Here is a 22,989-nt window from a genome sequence, read left to right as displayed (position 1 = left end):
GTTACGGTGCAACAGTGTAGGGCACAAGTCTGAAGTACTACTTGCATCTCTAGTGTGCAGTACTTGATCCCCTTTGTGTGTAAGGATCAGTTAAAAGATATTAAAACTGATGATGATGGTTTCTGGACTTTGGCATCAGGAAAAAAAGCTTTCTTGATATATTTCAGGAAACAGCAACAAAAGCTGGAGGCATGTGTTTCATACAGAAAGTTGGTTTTAAGTAATTGTTTTAGATGAACATTTCATTTACCTTATATTAAATTTTGAGAGTGAAAAAGATACTTAAAACCTTTAGTCTTCATGAATCTGTCTCTCTAAAATTAACATGCCTTTTTCTCACCAATTTTTATATCACTTTGGAGACATAATTTTAATAGAGTAGTTTTAAGGGTTTTTTCTGAGGCATGTCAATGTGGTACTTTGGAGGGAGGTATCCAAGACCTTTCAAGTATCAGTGCTTTCTGTGAATTCCTCTCCTATTTTTTTTATGGGGAGAGAGGGAAAAGATATAGTAGACATTGTTATTGCAGTTGTTTTTGACAAACTTGTATCACTTTTGGTGCTATAAAGTTAATCATGATCAAATACCAACATGGTAAGTGTAGCAAGTGCAAAGAAGGGCTGAAACAAACTTCTGAGGGACCTGAACTCTTGCATCAATAGAAATAAGTGGACAGTGAATCTTCCCTGGAACTAATACCTGTAAAGGTCTGTGCACAGGAAGACAAAGTAATTGGCAAGGCTGGGAAATGATTTGCAATAACTTGATTTCATTTGTAATGACAATCACACAGATGCCAGCTTTTATATTGCTCAAATACTCAAATTTCTTTTTTAAGGATGGAGCCCTGATGATTCCAGAAATGGTTCATCCAAGGATCTATTTTCCTGAAAGTTTGACTTGTTCTAGTTTGTGTTAGAAGAAACTGAAGTAGTAGTTGTATTAAAAAAGCTAATAGGAAAATTAAGGACACAATAGGTGCTATTGCATTACTGGACATCTTTTAGTTATGTTATTCCCCCTTGTCTTTTTTATAGCAAACTTTGGCCTGTTCCATTCTAACGGCGTTGTTGAGTGAGTTCTCAAGTTCAAGTAAAACCAGCAACATTGGACTAAGCATGGAGTTCCACGGTAACTGTAAACGTATATTTCAGGTAAACTAGTTCTGTATTGAACTTTTTTAGAAATTTATGTATTTATGCATTTATGCTACCTCTCTTTCTAAAATTTAAACATGTGGAGGCAAAAATACTTTGTTATGCCAAGTGCAGTCAGGTACACTATGTCCCTAAAAGCATTTAATAGGGAAAATACTGCAAATAATCCAGATACTGGCTGCTTCAGGAAAATTGGTAATGTATTTTTTAAAAACTTGTATCAGAAAGGTGCAACCCCTTTGTGCCCATTTTATGAATGTAGAGCAACAGATCTTTATACCGTTGGGCTCTTTAATTCCTTGGCTACCAATTGCAAACAAAACGAATACTCTGTGGAACAATGATAGTCTTAAATATAGCTTTGGTTTAAAGCCAAGGAGAGCTATGTATGTATTTAAAAATATTATTGCAGATGGTGTAGTCTGGTTGTCTCAGATGTATTGTTTGGCCAGTCAGAAATGTTTATGTGAAGGCATTGCTTTAAACTGACTGTTGTGGAGCAACTTACCAACTTTTTTTCATGCCAAAGACCAACTCTTTTCTCCCCCACTTATTAAAAACATATTGTTTTTTTATCTTTTAACGACCAGTATTTATGTGAGGATTTTTTTGCAATAGTTTTTGCAAATGTAATCAATTAATTTTGATGAAAGGGGGGATTCTCACTGGCAATTTCAGAGTATTTCCTATATTTTAATGAAAACAGGGTGAAACTGGAAATTTTTATTCTCTCTGGAAAACTATTTGTTGTTGATCAATATTTCATTAATGACTGAGATACTGAATGTATTGTGTTCGTCCTGACTGTAGGAGGATGATCTGCGACAGATCTTCATGCTCACAGTAGAGGTACTTCAGGAATTCAGCAGACGTGAAAACCTCAATGCTCAGATGTCTTCAGTGTTTCAGCGTTATCTTGCACTAGCCAATCAAGTCTTAAGCTGGAACTTCCTTCCTCCAAATTATATCCTTTTCATGTCAGGCCCTTTGTTTCCCTTGACTTGGGTCACTTCTTGGGTGAGGAGTAAAGTCTTTGCAAGGAGAGTAAAACATAGAACTTAGAAGCTTTGTGTTTAGCCATTGATTTATGTTTTCTTTTGTTAAAGCTTTTTGTCTCCACCATGCTCGCTAAGAGATGCTTACCTACAGAAGCTGCTGTTGGTCTTCATTAAAGTTTAAAAGTATTTTGCATAGAAGAGAAAACGCACAGAGCACCCACCTTTTACAGGTTTATGGTCTGTCTGGTTGGTGCAGGGAACAGGAAATGTGCAATATGCTGCTTCAGTGTAGAATCATATGGTGAAGAGTCTAAGCCCAGTTCAATTTTTGTGCAGAGATCTGATCTGTCCTACTTTTTCCCCTTAGAGAAGAGGTAGGGACAGGCAAGTGCCCCATCATGCAGGAATATGCATGTTCATGCAGGTGAACCAACTCCCCATAAAAGAACATGGTATATACTAGAAGATGGAATATCTTCAGCCTGAAAAAAAGTATTTGGTAGCTGAGAAAAGAAATGTCAACTTCATTTTACACAGGTGCCATTGCTTCCATTTAGATATTTTTGTGGTATCTGCTGTTCATTGGTCTAGAGAAAGGTGGAGTTGGAAAGTAGAGGAGGGAATGGGAATAAGAAAGAGAAAGGCTCTTAGTGAAGGAGAGAAGAAAAAAATATATAAAAATGCTCAGTCCAAAAAAATGAGCAAGACAAATATTGTAGAAATACTCAATCACACTCTTTATTCAGTAGAGGTTTTAGACAGCATGTGTAGTAAATCATTATAGCACCTGTTTTAGTAGCCAGACTACCTTTAAGAAGCTCAGCAAACTTTTAAGCTGGTTTATAAACTTTTTTTCTTAAAACTTCTGAAGTTGCTACCAAGTTATACGTGCCGAAGGAATCTTGATGTTGCCCTCAAATCCACTTTGAAGGATTTTATTTGCTTTCCTGGTGTGGCAGTCAGAAGGTGATACCTGTGGGTTTTTGTTTTCTTTTAGTCTGTTCATTATGCAGCAGGCAGCAAAAGTAAATTTATTGGAAACTGGATATTCCTTGGTTCACATCTGTAAAGCAGAATGCCAGTTATATTTGCTTTAAGAAAGGTTCCATGGATTAAAAGTAAATATCCCATTTCTATTCATCCCTGAAGTGATTTGGCAGGGGTTCAGAGAGGAATTTAGCCCGTGTGCCTATAAAATGGAGACTGTAGTCAAATTATTGCACCTTATAAAAGTCTTTGGAAGTGGATTTGGGATTTTAAATAGAAAGGAAATGCTCTTGTGTTGTGCAGTGGTGGTTCCCTCTGTATTTAAGTCTGGCTCTGCACAAATTTCTGATGCAGTCCTAAATACAGAATCACAGAACGATAAGGGGTTGGAAGGGATCTTAAATATTATCCATTTCCTACCCCACTGCCATGGGCAGGGACACCTTCCACTAGACCAGGCTGCTCAGAGCACCATCCAACTTGGCCTTGAACACTTCCAGGACTGGGGTATCCACAGCTTCTCTGGGCAGCCTGTTCCAGTGCCTCATCATCCTCACAGGAAGGAATTTCTTCCTAATATCTAACCTGAATTTTCTCTCTGTCTATGCCTATTACTCCTTGTCCTGTCACTGCGGTTCCTGAGAAGGAATCCCTCTCCACCTTCCCTGTATGCTCCCTTCAGATACTGGAAGGCTGCTACAAGATCTCCACACAACCTTCTCTTCTGCAGGCTCAACAGCCCCAGCTTTGTCAGCCTGTCTTCAGAGGGCAGGTGCTCCAGTCTCCTGTCATCTGCGTGGCCTCCTCTGGACTTACTCCATCAATTCCATGGAGTCCTTCCTATGCTGGGGACACCAGAACTGTAGTTAGTACTCCATGTGGGGTCTCACAGGAAAAGAATAGAGGGAGAAATCTCCTCCTTCAACCTTTTGATGCAGCGCAGGATGCAGTTGTCTGAGCGCATTGTCGGCCCATGTTGAGTTTTTCATCAACCATCACCCCTGGCTCCTTCTCTGCAGTGCTGCTCTTAATCACTTCTAACCCCTTGGTGTGTCTGGGATCTTGGTATCGTTCAAAAGTGAAGGCTGTAGTTCTTCATGAGCTCCTTTGTCCTTGGCTAAGGTTTGCACTGGTGGAGCCAGGTAGAGATGGACACATGCAACATGTGGAGCCTTGGAATTCCAGCTTTCCTTTATACATCTATATAATATCAAGTGATTTAAGTGCTAGTAAATAAATGTTACTAGAAATACCAAAGCAAGCAATACTACTGATAAGATTAATAATATTTTCTGCTATTTGGCCTACTTTAGTTTCTAAATAGATAGCACATTACATAAGAATGTAAGAATTGCTGTGTTGATTGATTGGTTAGTGTCCTTTTGGTGTCCTCTTTCCAAATCTTGACAGTACATGTGCTGAAGCAATGGGCATAAATTTAATACCTGAAGCATGGAGTAAAATGATCCATTGTATTCTCAGGTATATCTTTTTTCCTTTAGTTGGTATTTCCCCTGGCAAGATGGTATTGATTCTCAGCATTTCATGCAGCATCACAGAAATCTGCAGTACGTTTATGTAATATTTAGCAAGATTCTTGTATCTCCAAAAAAGGGAAATAGCATAAATGTGCATCAACTGTAAGGTGGCTCTTGCAAAGTGGCATGTTATTCAAATCCCCAGGTTGTTAGAATTGAATCAAAACATACCACTTCTCAAGAATTCTGTCCTGTTATAGGACAACTTTATAAATGTTGCATTGTTAAATGCAGTTTTGGACAGTGTTGCCACCAATTCTAAGAAAAGTTGTGGTGAGTCTGCATTGTCTGTTGCTACCATGAAAGATGCATTGTGGAATACCCCCTCATTAGAGCAACAAAGGAAGAAACTCTACCTAATTTCAAGTTGGAACTCAGTATTTTTAAATTATCTTGGGACGTAGTGCCTGCAGTAGGAAGGACAAGGCACAGTGACCTAGGAGGCCTCCCTTCAGTCATGGCCAGTTTCTCCTATTTCATTTTCCAGCAATCATCTATTGTTATTTTTATCTGCCACCTTGAGATATTAGTTTACCTGGTGTTTGTGGAGGCTTCAGAGATAGTATCTTGTGGCATGTTGGCTTCTGCACAGTTTCTTTTTTCAGTACTGCTACAGTATTGTTAAATATTATTTACTTGTATGGAACTAGTTTTAACGGCATCTTTTCTTAAATGAATGTTTCAACTAATTAAGGAAGGACAAATGATCAGTACTAAAAAGTACCACCCTCTCCTTTACAAAAGTGCCTTCAGGAATGTGACTTTTAGTACATTGTGAGTACCCAAAGTCTCCATTTAAGAAGCTGAGTGTTGTTGGGTTTTTATACACCTTGGCATGGGCATACACATCCTGTGAAGTCAGGATGTAATTATAATTTCTATAATTTTATTTCCAAAGATATTTCTCTTGTTGACTTTGGGATTTTTCTGTTCCTGGCAGCCATATTCTAATGGACTTTGGCTGAATGTCCTCAAATGTAAAAGTTCTTGAACAGAACATAAGAATTGTGTGCAGCTGTCTCCCATCTACAGAAAGGTATCTATTATCTGTCATTAGGAGCTGTCATAAAAGTACTTATCCCTTATTCTTCAATGTATGGATTACAGTACATGAATAAAGAGATACTTGAGCTTTAGTTCTTGTTTTGGATTTAGTGCCTGTACTTGCTTGGAGGCAAGCTGGCAAATGTTCAAGTGATTGTAGTATAGGGGATTTAAAAAGCAAGATATGTAGACCTAGTGATTGGCACTCTACCAATACACATCATTGCCGTTCCATTGGAATTGTTGGTGCCATGGCAGTTGTATGAACTGACTGAAGCTTTTGTCTGATCTGAACATTTTTGTGTTCATTGGCCACACAGTTAATATCTCTGTTCTGAAAATGTCTTTTAAACTTCAAGCCAGAATGAGACACCTGTCTGGGAGGTTATGTGAACCATATAGTTCTGCAGACTTCCAAGATTTGAGCTCAGTCCGACCCAGATTGGTAGCATCTGTTGTGCATTATGGAAGCACATGAAAACGACACAGAAAACTCAAGTTTGATTTTGAGGAATGGTTCAAGTTGGCATTGCTGCTGAAAAAGCATCCTGCTTTATCACCTCCCATGAACATGATGCTGAGCAGGGAACCACCTGGCTAGAAATGTGGTGGGGTTTTGTTAGCAGGTTTTGGCCCCAGGTTTGATTTGTTGCACAGCTGCAGCAATGATTCTACCTGTACCAAGGAGTGACAACATTGATTTCTTCAGCACCATGGCTTCTTTCCATAGGCCTTGGGTTTGTTAGCAGCCTGGAATAATCCTGAATTTACTGCAGCAGTCTGTTCTTACCTGAAAAATGAAGCATAGGGCACTATCCTGTCTATGTATTGGGATATAGAGCAAAATTCAATGTAACTGAATCAGCTATATTTAAGAGTGCTGCATTTTACTTTTATCACCTACCGCTTCTAGGTGCAAACTGACCTGGCTTTGAAATCCCTGATGGTTAGACATGATTTCTAGGACACTGTATTTTCTTGTCAGTCCTTTCTAGCAACTTTTTAAGACAACATTGTGCAAACCCAAGAAAATTGGAAGATCCCCTGAATTCTGTCATAATTGCACTAAACATATATATAGATGTTGAAGTTTTTAACAGGCGTTCATCATTTCCTTTTTCCTGAATGAATTCTGTAATCAGTTCACAATATAGAACATCTTAACAGCATTAGTATCAGAAGAGGAGAAGAGACCAGGAATTACCCTTTTTGGGAAGGGGAGCTGGTATTCTGTTTTCTTGCCCCAGTGGTTTATAAGTTTCCAGTTTTGCCGTGATGGTTATGGCACCTTGGATGGCAGCTGCTGTGTGGTGGAAAGGTGTGACTCCTGAGCCACATCTGTGTGGCAGCCACATGTGCATGGGTGCTTTATGTGCCAGGTAGGCTGGAAGTGATCAGCTTGCATATCATAAGCTGCAGCAGAATGTACCAAGAACTGCAGAATCCACATGGGTGGTCATGAGCCTTGGAACTGGCATGGCTCTGGGATCAGCCAGGTTTAAAATTAGCTCGGGTGTTCCTGCACTTCCTACTCCTGTTCCTGCAATCTGAGTCCAGTGTCTCCAACACAAAGTATTGTTTCATTCTCGTGACTGTTTAGAATACTTGTGTTTAATATTTAAGCATATGCTCCTTGTCCTGGTTGCTGGATGTATTTGTGGAGAGTGTAAAGTATGGGAAGGTCTGTGAAGGATTTCTCCATAGGGGGCAGCAAGCCTCTGCAGCAGTTTTAGGCAATTGCTCCTTAGATTCATCCCATGTGCTTGGCTCACTAGCTAAAGACCCAGAGAAGGTCTTAAAAATTCAGATAAATTCAGATAAAATCAGTATTTAACATAACACTGGAGGGCAGGTACCTCTCCAATGCAGTTTTTTATTTTTAAAATGCAAGTCTATGACTGGCACAAAGTCCAGAAATATTTCAAACAACAAGAGTAAAGTGATTAAAATGACTTTTAAGAAAGATATTCAGACCTTAGCACTCCAGTTTTCCCTCCATTTCTAAGATGTTTCACTTCTGTGCACAAACTTACAAATGGGGCTCTAGTAGAAGAAATCTCAGCTTTGTTTTTTGAGTTCCAACATATTATTTTGTGGAAGAACAAGCCTTGCCTCTCTTGGGAAAAAGATTGTGGGATTCATTATCAGATACTGGAATTTGTTGAAGCACTGAAGTAAAATATTATAATCCCTCATGACTACCTTAGGATATGAAATATTTTAAGATTCATCTTCACCTATCAGTCCCTTCATGAGACAGAGGCTAGTGAGTGAGAGGAAAACTACACATTTGTTGTGTTTTTTTTCATGGTTTTCATGTTCCTCCAAGAAGCACATAAAACCTCATGCTGTTTTTTTTCTAAATTAGCTTTTAATTTTAAAAAATTATTACTTTGAAAAAGCTACTGTTATTTCTCCATCTCATGAAACAAAAGGAAGCATAGAGGTAATGTCTACATGCATAAATTGAGTCAAAGATAAAAGAAAATCTCTTTTAACATTATGGTTTTTTTGTCTTCCCCTCTAGGCAGTAATAGCCAGCATATCGACCTTATCATCCATTAAGGTGTCTAATTATGTTTTTATGATTTTTAATGGAGTTCAGTTCACATCACTGAATAATCTGATTCATGCAGAAGATTCAAGTCTCTGAAGGAATCAGTGTCCTAAGCCTTGCAAAATGGTTGAAACATTGACATGCTTGTGGTAGCTGTTTGTTAGCCTGGATTTCCATATAATTCAAAGTGAATTTTATTAAAAGTTTATCATTCCTCTGTAGACCTGGGAATGTTACAAACATTTTTACTATTACCAGAGGTGGTTTATAATTGTTTTTCATTCTGGAAGCAAAAAAATCCCCAAACTCTCCAGAATGTCATAGTAGACTAATCTATGCTTATCATTTATCTGTAAGTCTAAATCATAAGCTTGAGTGCTTAGAAAAAAAAAGTGTATTGCTCATTCTGTACTTTTTGTTTCTTTGTAAGTCTTGACAAGTAAATTAATTTTGGATAGTGAAGAGTGCATTTGTACACCCATGTAGGATGTAATTCAGTGCCATTTTTCAGGTTCAGCATAACTAGACTGCTGTTGCAAAGACCAAACTGTAGCACAACTTAAGCTGTTATGTTTTGTGGCGGTAAGCATCTCCACAGCCAGTTTCTGCTAATGCTTGCATACATGTAATGCATGCTGGAAAATGGCTGCAAGATCTCCATGATAGGTGGAGTCATAATTTGTGATGTTCAGTGAACAGATATTTTACCCCCAAATCTCCTATTGTCAGATGTGTCATCAGTCTGTCAGCATGAGAAACAAGACTAAAAATAACAGGATAAGGCCTCTAAATAGTGAGTGTTGTTAAAATTGTGACAGCAAACAGTGCTTCTTTCATTCCATGTGAAAAGCATTTCGTAGCTGGTCCCCTCTGTAGACTCAACCTAGCAAAGAGTAAATTTTTCACAGACTGATAATGTGTTTATAATTGTCTTCTGATAAAGCATCCAAGCCAATAGCTTATTGAAGAGTCACAGCAAAGGACATTCTTGTCAGTAAGCAATTTCAAAATACCATTTTGACTAAGATATTCTAAATGGAAAGGAAAAAAGGCACAGCCTTATTTGCCAGATAAAATTAGTTTTAATTTAGAATATTACTCCTGATAGAGGATGCTTGCATGTGATAATTTCATGCACATATAATTTTTTCTTTTTAATGGGTAGAACCAAAGCATATTTGATCAATTAAACTACATCAGTTTTTCAGATAGAAGTAAAGTAAAAAATTCTGTGGCACTTAGTTTTTCCCCATCTGAAGTAATGCAGATCTAGTTAGTTCAACACACATTGATAATCTTGAAAATCGTGAATCTGCTTTTATTTTGCACTAATGTGAAAACCCTTGATTGTTCTTATGCAGTATAATGTGCTGACAGCAGTCCTGGACACATACCCCTGGTGAAGGTCCGGTTGGTACTGTACTGTGGGAAAAGTCCCTTTATTTGGAATGTAGTTTTGCACAGTGTTGTTAGGAATTTTCTTTTGTGGCAGAACTCAGAAGACAAGTATAAATAAACTGAAATTGTGCATCCTGCTTTGCGACACAATTTTTCATATTAAACTACTTTCTTGCTTTAAATATTCTTTCCCTTAAACAAAACACATCAAAGCTTAAAGGGTATTCTGTTTTTAATGATACCTTTGTAAATTTTATTTCATTCTAGACATAGAAATAGTTTCTTATACACATTTTGTAGTACTGGATTACTTACACTACAAAAGGTAATGCTGTTCATCACCAGTAAGTAAATTATGTACAGCTGAACATGCTGTTACTTACTCTGACGGTTGGGTTAGAAAGGGATCAAAGAGGATAATGTAGGGTTTAAGAAAGACAAATAAAACATTAGTAGTTGCTAAGTTAAAGCAGTTTTACTACTTGAAATGGATGGTGTCAAAAAGAGAAGTACTTCCAAAAATTTTTAATTAAAACTGTTGTGTGATCAGACTGTCAAATAATTGAACCTGTTTGTTTAAATGTTTTTTCTCATGTCTCTGTTTTTTCTGTACTAGAATATTGGCAGAATTTTGTACATTAAGTTATGCCAGAATACATGGTGAGAGCTGAAATGAGTGCAGCAAAATGGTGTCTTTACAGCATGCACATTTTTCATGAGCGTCTCTTACAAACGTGTTGAATACGACAATGCCTTGTGCTGACTTGTGCTTTTGTTCTTCTCAGTGTGATTAGAAAATGTAGATTCATGCAGGGCTAACATATCTGCATTGTGTGACACATATCTGGCTATTTAGAAAAATAGGATATAGATTTCAATGAGCTATCTTTAGCTATGGTAAGACCTTTTTAAAAGCTGCCAGGAAAATTTTTTAGAAAATGATTTCCTATTTTGCATAAATTTTAACACCTGTTAATTGCGGTTGCTTTTTTTCCTTCTCGCAGTGTCACATTAGACACCCTGGTTATCAAAGTGATCGTATCGCTATGGTATGTCTCATAATTATGATCAAACTGTTATCTAACATTCCTGGAGCATTCTTTTTTTCAATACTTAATACCTTTTATTCCTTGGCCTCATGCATGAATTATGCTGTGTATGTGAAGAGGCTTAAAGTTTGTTTCCATTACATTCTTTCTGAATGGATCCTGTTGTATCTAGGATTTTTTTAAAGCCAAGTAGGAATGTTATTGTTGACCTTGACACCAGATAACTGGGCAGACATTATATAGCTATGTTTGAATCCTCACAAAATGTGATGCTAAAGCCAACAGAATCCTGGCGCGAGACCCTCCTGGACAGCAGAGTTATGGAGCTTTTCTTTACAGTAAGTTTCTTTCTTCAACTTTCATAGTCCAGACCACAGGGAAAGCAGCTCCTTCCTGTTCTAAAACTGTGTTGTCGGACTCTTCCTTTTGCATCAGGTAGGATTGATTCTGTTCACTTCAGCTTGCTTATCTAAGCAGACAGAAGTATTGTCTTTTTCCTAGGGTACTGAATTTGTATTTTGCCTATTAATTGCTTTAAATTGGTGACCGCTACCACTAGAAAAAAGTTTATAGTCATCTCAACTTTTATACCTTTAATTCTTCTGGACATGTACTCATTAGACAAAAGCAAGCGCGATGAGCACTACTATGAGTGAATGTTTCAGATAAGGTGTAATGGCTCTCAGAAAATATCAAAGGGGCAGTATGTGGTTGCTGATGTTAAAGCATTTGCTCAACAGAACAGCTAAAAAGAAGTAATGTAATTGCAGTTTTCTAGCTACTTTAAGCATACAGAATTCTGCATCTCTTTCCTCAGCACGAAGGAAATCCACAAAGGTTAAAGTAGAGGAAGTTAGAAGGAATAAGGAAGAGGTGGTGTTGGGAAAGGGGAATGTAGTACTCAATTTCTGTAATGTAAAAGCCCTGCAATGTTAAAAAGGGATAGAATTGTGTTGTTTTGTTTTTACAACTGTTGGGAGAAGTTTGTAATCATCGCTCAGCTAAGACTTACTGCAGCAGCAATATATATTGGCTTATAAATTCATTTGCTATGCAATTTGACTTAGGTTACGTCTCTTGGGATCTGAGAATTCAGCATTCTCAGGCTTTTTTTCACTTTTGCAAAGCAGAGAAATGTGCTCAAAACTTGGGCAAAGTTGTTACAAGACAATGTAAATGTAACTCTCCAGTGCTGCTTGACAGTATGTGTTTGGATACACGTCCTTACTTGATAGAATTTTCGATAAACCAAAATTTTTATTTTATTTTTTTGTTACGGCAAGTTTATCCAGCAGTTTTGAAAAGGTGAAAAAAAATCACTGGCAGAACTCTCAGCAGCTACACACAATCTGAACAGCTGTCTAGACTATCCAGACAGTTGCTACTGTCAGCTGTGAACCTCCACATACAAATAACTTTTTGGCTTACATGTTAACCCTTCTTCTATGTTTAATAGTATGAAGTTGTCAGAGTTGCATATGTTTCCTTGATTGGTTTACAATTACTTATTTGTGATTAAAAAAAAAAAAAAAGATAATATGCACATTTGCTTTAATACATTTGCATTTTGCTTAATAGTAAAAAAGGCTTGCCTGTATTTTATTATTTTTGAATGAATGCTAGCCAGGGCAGTATGCTGTCAGTTCTGGTTTTAGATTCCTGATTTGCAGTGGTTGAGGCTTGCAATAGTAGTTTGGTGTTTGAGGTAATGTAAGTAAATTGTAGTAATTTTTATTCATTTATCTGATCTGAGAAATTTTAATAACCTTGCAAAAGTTGGCAGGATTGCTCTGTTAGAGTGAGAGCCTTCATTTATAATCTCAGCCTCGTGTGGGACATATATTAGAAGGGATATTTCTGTTGCAGGGTTTATTTCTCCTGCTAGTTTGATCTTTCAGGGATTAACTGTGCAGCTAATCCAACTAGTTATCAGTTGGGTGAACTTGCAACTATAACACCACAGAAAAGTGCTTAGTGTTTTAACTGTACTTTTTGAAATAATATTGCTGAAATAATTTAAATTTCACTTTTGTGTGAAAAAGCTACTTCATATTCTTTTGTTTATTTATTCATTGTCTTCTGTGAAAAAATAGGCATGAGCCTAAAAAAATTCTTTAAATCCCTACTTGACTGATTAAAATAAGTATATGAGAATATGTTTACTGAAGTAGTTAAGATTCAAATCTAGAAAGTCTCAACAGTAGAAATAATGACATAACAGTTTGCACAAATGCAGGAAGATTACGTTTGGCCTTGTATAATATAAGGGTGTTGCCAAGGAAGTGATGCATTCATTTTTGTACATGTCTTCAGTGTTTACTTCTGCTAAAGAAGCATCTATATAATCTTGATTGAACTTGTTGACTAACTTTAGCAAGACTCTATAGCCTAGGCATAGTTAGCATAATAGAGATGACTGTCATTATTGCTGTTTTTAGAAGGAGCAGCATGTCTGACTGGCTGGCATCTGTTTCACTCTTTAAGACATAACATTCAATAGACAGTTCAATTTTCAACATGTAGGTGAGCCTTAACTAAATGTTAGTTTCAGTGCTCGAGATTGTGTGAGCTGAGTCACGATCATGGTTTAGGGAGTTGCAGAAACTCTTGTATTTCAGACTGAGTGGAAGTTACAGTAAGCTTTTTTTGGTGTGTGCTCTTTTGGATTGAGAGCCATGTGACTGTTGTAAGAACACCCTGTTTTCATGTATTATTAACTACCTCACTTCCTGAAAGGTACATCGAAAAATCAGAGAAGATACAGATATGGCCCAAGATTCATTACAGTGCCTGGCACAGCTGGCGTCTTTGCACGGGCCAGTCTTTCCTGATGAAGGTTCTCAAGTTGATTACCTGGCACACTTCATTGAGGGATTACTGAATACTATCAATGGGTATGTATGCCTGCTCTCTAAATTTAGATGGCATCTTTTAATCTTTAGTTTGGACTGTAGCATATCTGTGTGGAGAAGTGGTATGGCTTGCTTATTTCTGGATGTAATTTGTGCTTACTGTTGGATTGCTTACATTGAGAAAGGGCAGATTAAAGTAGGTGGTGCTTATTATGAAATAGATTTATTGAAAATGTATCAACAAAACCAATTCCCTTTTATAATTTTCTTAATGGCAAAAAACTGCTATTTCTATCTATAGAATTGAAATAGAAGACTCTGAAGCAGTGGGAATTTCCAGTATTATCAGCAATCTGATAACTGTATTTCCTCGCAATATTTTAACGGCCATTCCAAATGAACTTTTCTCTTCATTTGTTAACTGCCTCGCACACCTCACCTGTTCTTTTGGAAGAAGTGCTGCCTTGGAAGAAGTGGTAAGTAGCTGCTTTCAAAAAAGTGGGTAGCCTTTTTCACTTCTTTTTGTGATAAGCATAAGTGACATGAGAATTTAGCTATTTTGTTAATAACTGTTGTCAATTCAGGGGTTTTGTCCTAGATATTTCTACAATCACATACAAGAGGATTTTCTTTTTATTTCACACAATGTAATGAACATAAATACACACTGTATGCATCTTTCCAACTTCATTTTGATTTAAAGTGCATCTTAATTTTTTAAGTGAATGGATTAATTTAAAATATTAAAGTCTGAAAGCATTGCTGACTTGCTGTTTTAGATAACAAACAAGCTGCAGTTCTGAAAGTTTAAAATGACTACATGAACATATGGACAGACTGAAACTTAAGTGCTGCCTAGAGTTCTGAGTAAAGAGTTTCTGATTTAAGTGAGTGTAGCCGTTAAGATCTGTTGTTAACATCAAACATCTTAAGCTGTTGAGATCATACCTTCACTGCTGACACAATTCAAATGGTGTTTGTGCATACAAATCTAGCACAGGAATTAAAGGGATTTTTTTCTTTGAAACTTTGGTTGCAACATTAAAGAGCAGTTGGAATCACCCAAGTGTTCTGCTCCTAAAAGTTGCATTAAAAATAAAAACTACCAAGGCCACATAGTTTAAGGAAAATAACGTAAGAATTAAAGTAAATAATCTTGCACTTCAACTATATTATTTGCAGTGGCTACAGATTTAAAATAAGACTATCAAGATACTAAAAAAGATTTCCCCACTATCATGAGAAAGGATGATTTTCTTTGTTTTGACAGTTTGGTGTAGTGACAGAATGAGTTTGAAAATAGTTATAGAAGTATTTGGTTACAAAGTTGATGGATGTGGTTCTTTACCAGAGAGTGCAGGTGTATTAATTAGCATTCATTGCAGAGCATTAGATCATGTCTTTGCTGCAAAGTTAAAATTCATTATATTTGGCCCAGTGCTCACTTAAACTTTTCATCTTTTCATTTCTTAATCAGAAAATCAGTGTTTAAATTTAAAATCTAAAATAAAGCTCCTTTGCAAACTTCACTGGTCAAAATTTGAGATTTTCTAGTAGAATATTGAATACTTATTCCAGTGTTCACCAGTACATTTAGAAATGCTCCTGAAGCCTTTATAAGATCCTTCAAAACCATAGACAGCTATCCTTTAAATTCAAAGGAACTAAAGGGATGTTGTTTCTTCAGTTAGCACCTTGTTACTTGAGAAATGGAATATGCAATCATGTTTAATGAAAATAGTGCTCAACAAGATGCCATTTAAAACAATCTCTCAGCAACAGCTTACACTAGATTGTACCACTATCTGGTGCAATAATACCATGTGCTGTGCCTATAGAAGTACTACTTTGCATCCCTGAAAACAATCTTTTGGCTTAGGAATGTCCTGGCCATGGCTAATGTGTTCTCCAAGTTTCTTTTAGAATGCATGCAGTGATGCTTTCTGTGAGCTCATGTGCTGTTAGTGAAGAGTATGAACAGGGTGTTGGATAAAAAGTCCAATAAAAATGTCATCAAAGTCTTGTTTTTCTCAAAACCAATATTAATGTACTGTTCTTGTTTCATGATACTTTTTCAAATATCATGTGGTAGCAGAGATCATTCTGAATTTGGTCCCCTCTGCTGTACTTCCAGCTCTTTGCAGCTTGTTGTTGCTGAACAAACTTTAAAGTGTTTCTACTTAAAGGGTCAGCAAACTAGGAAGGAAGAAGGACCAAATTTATTTTTATTTCACAGATAGGAAATTAAGAGGCATCTTTGCTTTACATTTACTGGGTTTGTCTTGCTTCTCTTGAAGATCTGAGTTTTAATCCATCAGAATGATTCAGCTCCCAGTCTACAGCATGGCACTTTGCCTGTATGATATCTTTAGTAGCCCTGCAGTAGCTAATCTGAAATAAGAATTGGGATGTTTTAGTAAGGTTTCTTCAGGACCAGATTAGTTCAATGTGGATAAAATCTTTCTACTGTTTGGGCATTTATTTTATGGATGCACTTATTAGTCCGAGATTTCTTATGAGAATATCTCTAAGTGTAGAAATAATTTTTCTTCATGGCAATAACTTCTTTATTACCTTTTCAAATAAACGAATTGGCTATATTTAATGGTATTTTGTTCTTCATAAAAACATGTCTGTTTAATTGTTAATACTCTCAATTATTAAAAAATATTAGAAGTCATATATGTAAGTTATAGATGTAAATATATTACATACATGTCACAATACTTCAGGACTAAATGACTATCATTAAATTTTTGTGTCTTTAGCTAAGTTTTCAAAAGGTATGTTGGGGTGTCTTTCCTAAATTTATGACTTAAATTAGCGTTGAATTTTGCCTCTCTCCTTGTCACCTTCAGGTTTTGTTTTCACAATTGCATCAGTATGTCCCATATTTTAACTTCTGCAAATATGACAACTTTGCAGTTACAAAAGGATGCTGTGAAGCTATCTTGGAATGCTTCCAATGTGATACCAGTTTTTCCTCTTAATCAGTCATCCAGCCTGTGTTTTCTTTTCCTTGCCTGTTCATCCAGCCGTGTTTGTATCTTCACTGGAAGTCAGGAATTCTTGTGTCTGGAGCATAATTAAGACCTTAATATCTCTTTATTTCATAATTGAACCATTTTACTAACCATCGCTATCTCAGGGTAACGTCCATGAGCCATCCTGTTGATTAAAACTTGAGAAGACAACATCTTAGTAGGATGTTTATCTGTACAGTGACACTGAAGTTTTTTGAAGTTGGATGTATTTACAAACATTCAATTTTGCATCAAAACAAAAAGTTGAAAGTTAAATTAAAAATACTTTTTAAAAGAAATGGCCACTTTGGCTAATGCTTTTTGGATTCTTTCATTCGCCCGCAGCTCTGGACTTTGTTTTTGAGAGAAGTTATTTCCTTTGGCAACTTATGTGCTATGTAGAAGCACATGAATAATTAAAAAGAAGCATCTGTTGAAATGCACTGAGTAATTAAAGCTGCAGGCTTATTCTGTTCTAATTCATTGGTTTTGGTTTGTTCATAGAATGAGAAGTTGGGTTTCATCATCAAAACTGGCTACCTGTAATAAGGTTTCTTGAACACTTATAATCTTGCAGTGATTTCCCGTGGAATCATTGTTTTTCCTCTCTCTTTATTTCAGAGATAGTGGAATACCTATAAATCTATATGCAACATCAGATGAAGAGAAATAGCTGAACACATTGACAGGTTTTTAAAGCCTAGCAGTCATGAAAGCTGCAGTGACCTTTTTGATGCTTTGCTTCAGTTCATTTTGATATTTTCTTAGCTATCCTTAGATACTTTTTTTTTGTTTGTTTCAACAGTAGAAGAACATCTGTAAAATAATGATAAATATCGGTATGTTTCTATAGGTTTAGCTATTTAGTAATAAGATTTTTTATTTGTTTATTCTTCATCTCTTGCAGCTTGACAAAGATGACATGGTATATATGGAGGCATATGATAAGTTACTGGAATCTTGGCTTACTTTGGTCCAAGATGACAAACATTTCCATAAAGGTTTCTTTACCCAACATGCTGTTCAAGTCTTTAATTCCTACATTCAGTGCCATCTAGCTGCTCCTGATGGCACAAGGAATTTGGTAAGCCTTCACGTTAGTAGTTTTGGATGATAACATACAGTAACTGGCCCGTGTCTTTTAGTGTCTGTGTATTCCTTAGCTCAAGGCAGCTAGTATAGAATTGCCATTTATGATTTCAGAAATGAAAAAAAATGCTGAACTTGTTACTCAGTTGTGATTTCCCAGTTCATTTCTCTCATTCTGGAGGGAAGCTAAAGTAATGTAAAGTTGGAAATCACTTAAAAAAAAAGGAAGAAAAGTAAACCTGTAACTCAAATCAATGTGTATCTTGTTCTTTCCACGGATACAGTGACTAAATTTTTGACCTTCCTTCTGAATTAGAATTTTAGTTAAAATTCTCAGTGAAATTGGGGGCCTTTTTTATGATTGTTGCCTCCCATGCACTATCTTCAAAATATAACTGACATGCATAAATATCTGAAAAAACATGTAGACTGACTGCACTCAAAGTGGAAGAAACTTGGAATATGTGTTCTTTTTGGATAAAATAAATTCCCAGTTGAGTTTTTAAACAGTTGACTGTCTAGAGAAAATTTACAAGTATAACAAGTATCTCTTGAACCATTGAAAAAGAAATATGATTTGTCCATTTGCCAGTAATCTGGATCTTACTAAAATAGATTCCTATACCGACAGTTGGATGTGAATGTTGGATGAATTAGTTATTGCACAGATTCAATTCAATAACTGTATAAAATCTCTCTTTAATTTGAAGCTGTGCAAAGATCTCAAAGGTACCTCATTCTGAAAAGCAGTATGTAAAACATAATTCTGCTATCTCAATATGTAACAGATGGTAATAACAGTGCCAAAACTGAGAGAAATATTTCACAAGAGAGCTTTGAATTCATATCAGGCGGTCTTGACATAACTTGTGTACACAGGTTGATTCATGTCATTCTGTGAGATAAGTCATTTATCCCATGGGTAACCTTTAAAAGCCACAGCTGGCATTTTAGAATGCTTCTTGTTCTATATCAAAGCAGCAACAGGAACTTTCAGTGTCTGCTTTGAGAGCAGAGGCTCACCCTTCAATAAGCAGCTGCAGCTTTGAAGTTGCCAAAAGAGAATGATTTGCTGGGTTACATAAAGAAAAGATGAATTAAAAGCACTTTGCATAAGGAGTGGATTCACTTTTCCAGGGCCTCTATAGAAACAAAGCCGACTGATGGCTTTCTCCGCCTCCTGTATTTTACTTAGTTACTTGCATAAATTTTATGATTAATAGATAAGAAAGGAACACTTTTAATATTTATAATTGGTTTCTGCATATCATGGTTCATCTCTTCAAGGAATAAGATCTGTTTATAATTTTAATAGTTTTATAATGCAACCAAGATAAGCTTTGAGAAATTGAACAGTGCAGCTCCTTCATCAGCAAAAAATAAAACTGATATCATCAAGATTATTAGTCTGCTGTTTTCTGAGTTTATAGCATTTACTTTTAATGTACTTTTTAAAAAATTTAGTGGTACTTTTTAAACTACTGTTTCCTCTCAAACAGTAGATTAGGAAAAACTTTAATGAAAGGGCTAACATTCAATTAATCATGAAAAATACTGCCTATTATGTGATTTATGTAAGATCTCAGACAACTGAGAACTATTTGAATGTTAGCAAATTAACTGAATGTGGCATTTTGGTAATGAGTTTGTGAAACGCTAATTTACAAACAATATGAACCCATGTGACTCTTTTTAACTCCACTGCATCTAATTTAGTATAAGTCTGTTGTTCATAAGTGCAAATTGTCTTGCAAGAAAGAGCCAAATTAATGCAAAAAATAATGAATTTAACAAGTATGACTTTAACTGGTTGCTTCTAATTTTGTTGAAATAACCAAAGACTGCCAATGGTGTGGCCTCTCGGGAAGAAGAAGAAATAAGTGAGCTGCAGGAAGATGACAGAGACCAGTTCTGTGACCAGTTGGCCAGCGTAGGCATGCTGGGGAGGATTGCTGCAGAGCACTGCATACCTCTTCTCACAAGGTAAGTACAAAATAGAATAGTCACAAATGCAAATCAATAAAGCAGTCACATAGGAAAAGCCTAGCTTTGCCAAAACAGTTTAAAAACAGTAAAGCTACTTTGGTTTTTGTCCACAGTTTGTTAGAAGACCGAGTGACAAGGCTCCATGGACAGTTGCAAAGACATCAGCAGCAGTTACTTGCCTCACCAGCATCAGGTTCAATTGACAATAAAGTGCTTGATGACCTGTATGAGGATATTCATTGGCTTATTTTAGTCACAGGTTAGTGAACAGCTTTAAATAGTACTTATTCTGGTAGTTTTATTGCAGCTGGAACACCCCAGGGAAAAAAAAATCCCTGTATATCAACTACTCTCCATTGACTATACATTTTATCCCTTACAATGATTTCATCTTGGATACAGGACTTGCAAAGTCCTTGTTTTACTATCATCTGCCTTGAGTAACAGGAATATTATCTCTAATGATTACCTCATGTAAAGGTTTCATCAATGTCTGTTGGAAATTTCTGCAACTAATTTTGTTATAGATTTTTGAGTTGTGTTATCTGTCAACTTATTCAAGAAATTAGTCTCCTCATGGTATCAGTGGCTGGGAGCACGTGACTTTATAAGGGAGCCAACATAAAGTCAGGGTAATGGTGACAGAGAATCATGTAAGTTCTAGACTTTCTCAGTGTTGATGATCCATGACCCACTATTTTGTTAAGTTTCAGGGAATTTAGAGCCTCTTGAATTTAGAGCCTTTTTGGGTTTGATTTTTAGGTGATGAAATTTTACTTAAGTTTGAAAATGTAGTAACAACTAAATCTGTACTTTGCTTGGAGAAATGTATAATGTATGAAATATTTGTGAGATGTTTTTTAAGATCTGCTGTTTCAGTTGCTCTCAGATGTTGACATTAATGTGTTTATAATATTTTTGTTTATAATAATTTTATAATATTTGTTTATAATATTTGTTTATAATAATTGAGTTTGTAGCTCACAGATGGTTTTGAGATCAGATATTGAAAACTGCAATTAAAGCTGGAATTAATATTATCTAGATGCCAGAGTATTGTATGAAAACCCATGCTTCAACTGATCTCAAGTTGCTAGGCAAGGAAAACTGTGTTACAGCACAGGTACTTGAAGTCTGAAAGACTCTCACAGATTTGAGATGTTAGCAAAACAGAAGTCCCAAATGATATGGACTCAGCACAGAAGTTGTAAAACAAGACTTTTTTTACCACATAGCAGAGGAAGAAAAAAAAAGACAACAAAATGTTGGTTTGTCCCTCCCCCAAGTAGATGAATTGACTGTAGTGCTTTTACATGAAGCAAAACTTCTTTTTTATTTACTTTTTAAATTGGTGGTTTCTTTTTCCAGTCTTGGTTTCTTGTCACTTGAGGTTTTTTCCTACTGAATGGCTTTAAGGATTCTAATTAACTTGCATGCATTTAAGCAGTGTTAGTCAGGGTCTGTACAAACATTTGATTGTGATGTGATGTCTGAAGTTAAGCCTATGGATTCTTTAATCAGAAAGCTATAAGTTAACCTAGGGTAGAAAGTTGTGATCACTCTTTCTTTTTTAATGTAAGGCTACCTCTTGGCTAATGATACTCAGGGAGAGACTCCGCTAATACCTCCAGAAGTGATGGAATATTCCATTAAACATTCAGCTGAGGTTGACATCAATACAACACTTCAGATTCTGGGATCTCCAGGAGAAAAGGCCTCTTCCATCCCAGGGTACAACAGAACTGATTCTGTAATTAGGTAAGGATGCATCTTGTACTATTAATTGTGTTAAATGCTTTTTCAGAGAAAAAAAAACCCTAGAACGTTTAGTTGACTTCTGTGAATGTGAAAAGTAAGCAAAAGTAAACACTGAACATTGAAAAAGGAAAGATTGACCTAATAGTCCTTACAAGCATCATAAGCCAAAGTCTTGGGAATTTACAGAAATGTTTTTTGTATTTGTACTGAAAACCCATCTTTGATCTATTTTTTTACAGAAAATCCCTAAAATTACTGAAGTAAAAAAAGTTGGCAGATCAAAATCTTTACATAATATATATTCTAAAATTCTTCAGCACATATACAGCTTAAGCAAATGCTTTCCAGAACATCAGTAAGCTTCTCTACTTTGAATATGAGTTACTGCCCAAGCTTGGCAGTAGCAGCAAAATTGATCCTCAGAGCATGAGGAGTTGTTGTCAGTTATGTACAGACATCACTGTCAGCCTATAAAAGAAGCAGGAGAGATTTCCCTTCTCCTTTTGCAAGAAGGCTGATGCTCACAAAGGACTCCTCAATTTGGATCCTCACACTTCAGAAGATTGCATTCCACTCTTAAATTGACATGGAGGAGTCTTCACCTAAGATTAGTTGTTGCCTTCATTAAATGTTTTCTTCTGGGAAGAAGGTAGAAAAAGTGGACCTTCATTAGCAATGATGTATATGCCTAGTGTTTAGAAGGTTGAACACTGCTCACTTTTACTATTGGCCACTTCAAGAAGTCACCACCAAACAGGATTTCTTGATGCAGTGTTTCAGTGGTGGGAATGAAACCAGATGAAAATAAGGGGAGATTTGAAGCCCTTTATGAATAACTCTGAAATGTTTTCAAGAAATAGTCCGCTGTCAGCTCCTAAATTTCTTATGCCCAATCACATTCTTACAACATTGAATTGACGTACTACAAGAGCTAGAGTTTAATGTAGTTTTATGGACTGATTGTATTAATGCAATCACCTCATGATTTACTACTTCAGACTGTTTCCCAGCAGTAATGAACCAGAGAAAAATAACTGGTCATTTCTGTATTTGTTTTTTAGTATGCGTCACCCTGCAAACACTGCACAATTAGAACCCTTTATTAAACTTCATAGTGCAAGGAACTTTTTGGACGATATTTGCTCTAGTCTCTCTCTCACTGTGCATTTCAAAACCAATAAATTCGTGTGCTTTTTACTTGATGAGAGTTGAAGTGCTTTGTATTATCCCGATCCTTCTGTCATATTTTGTGAAAAATGAAAGTGGTTTTGGTAGTTGGATTGCTTCTCCAAAAACCACTCTGTGCATTGTATTTTAAATCTGCAGGTTGTTATCTGCTATTTTAAGAGTGTCAGAAGTAGAATCTAGAGCAATAAGGGCAAATCTCACACACCTCCTGAGCCCCCAGATGGGCAAAGATATTGTATGGTTCCTCAAGCGCTGGGCAAAAACTTACCTCCTAGTAGATGAAAAGTTGTATGATCAGGTAAGGATATAACTTTTATGAATTTATTTGTGAGTATTAGCAATAATTTCATCCTGTGAATATAGA

The 22,989-nt window shown here is 36.2% G+C and overlaps 1 protein-coding gene across 1 annotated transcript in view; it reads left to right on the top strand.

Moving 5' to 3' along the window:
- XPO4 (exportin 4) overlaps nucleotides 1–22,989 on the top strand; it is a 72,120-nt gene that overhangs the window by 35,573 nt on the left and 13,558 nt on the right. The window contains exons 5-14 of the mRNA XM_059466912.1: nucleotides 1,039–1,155; nucleotides 1,969–2,122; nucleotides 10,955–11,067; nucleotides 13,466–13,623; nucleotides 13,883–14,057; nucleotides 17,512–17,688; nucleotides 19,534–19,676; nucleotides 19,793–19,938; nucleotides 21,260–21,437; nucleotides 22,764–22,923. Coding sequence (XP_059322895.1) covers nucleotides 1,039–1,155; nucleotides 1,969–2,122; nucleotides 10,955–11,067; nucleotides 13,466–13,623; nucleotides 13,883–14,057; nucleotides 17,512–17,688; nucleotides 19,534–19,676; nucleotides 19,793–19,938; nucleotides 21,260–21,437; nucleotides 22,764–22,923 — 1,521 coding nt within the window. The remainder of the gene's footprint in view (nucleotides 1–1,038; nucleotides 1,156–1,968; nucleotides 2,123–10,954; nucleotides 11,068–13,465; nucleotides 13,624–13,882; nucleotides 14,058–17,511; nucleotides 17,689–19,533; nucleotides 19,677–19,792; nucleotides 19,939–21,259; nucleotides 21,438–22,763; nucleotides 22,924–22,989) is intronic.

Source organism: Ammospiza nelsoni, chromosome 2 (genome assembly GCF_027579445.1).
Source record: "Ammospiza nelsoni isolate bAmmNel1 chromosome 2, bAmmNel1.pri, whole genome shotgun sequence".
NCBI lineage: Eukaryota > Metazoa > Chordata > Aves > Passeriformes > Passerellidae > Ammospiza > Ammospiza nelsoni.
The sequence above is the reverse complement of the archived record's forward strand: the minus strand, read 5'-3'. Positions and strand labels throughout refer to the sequence as shown.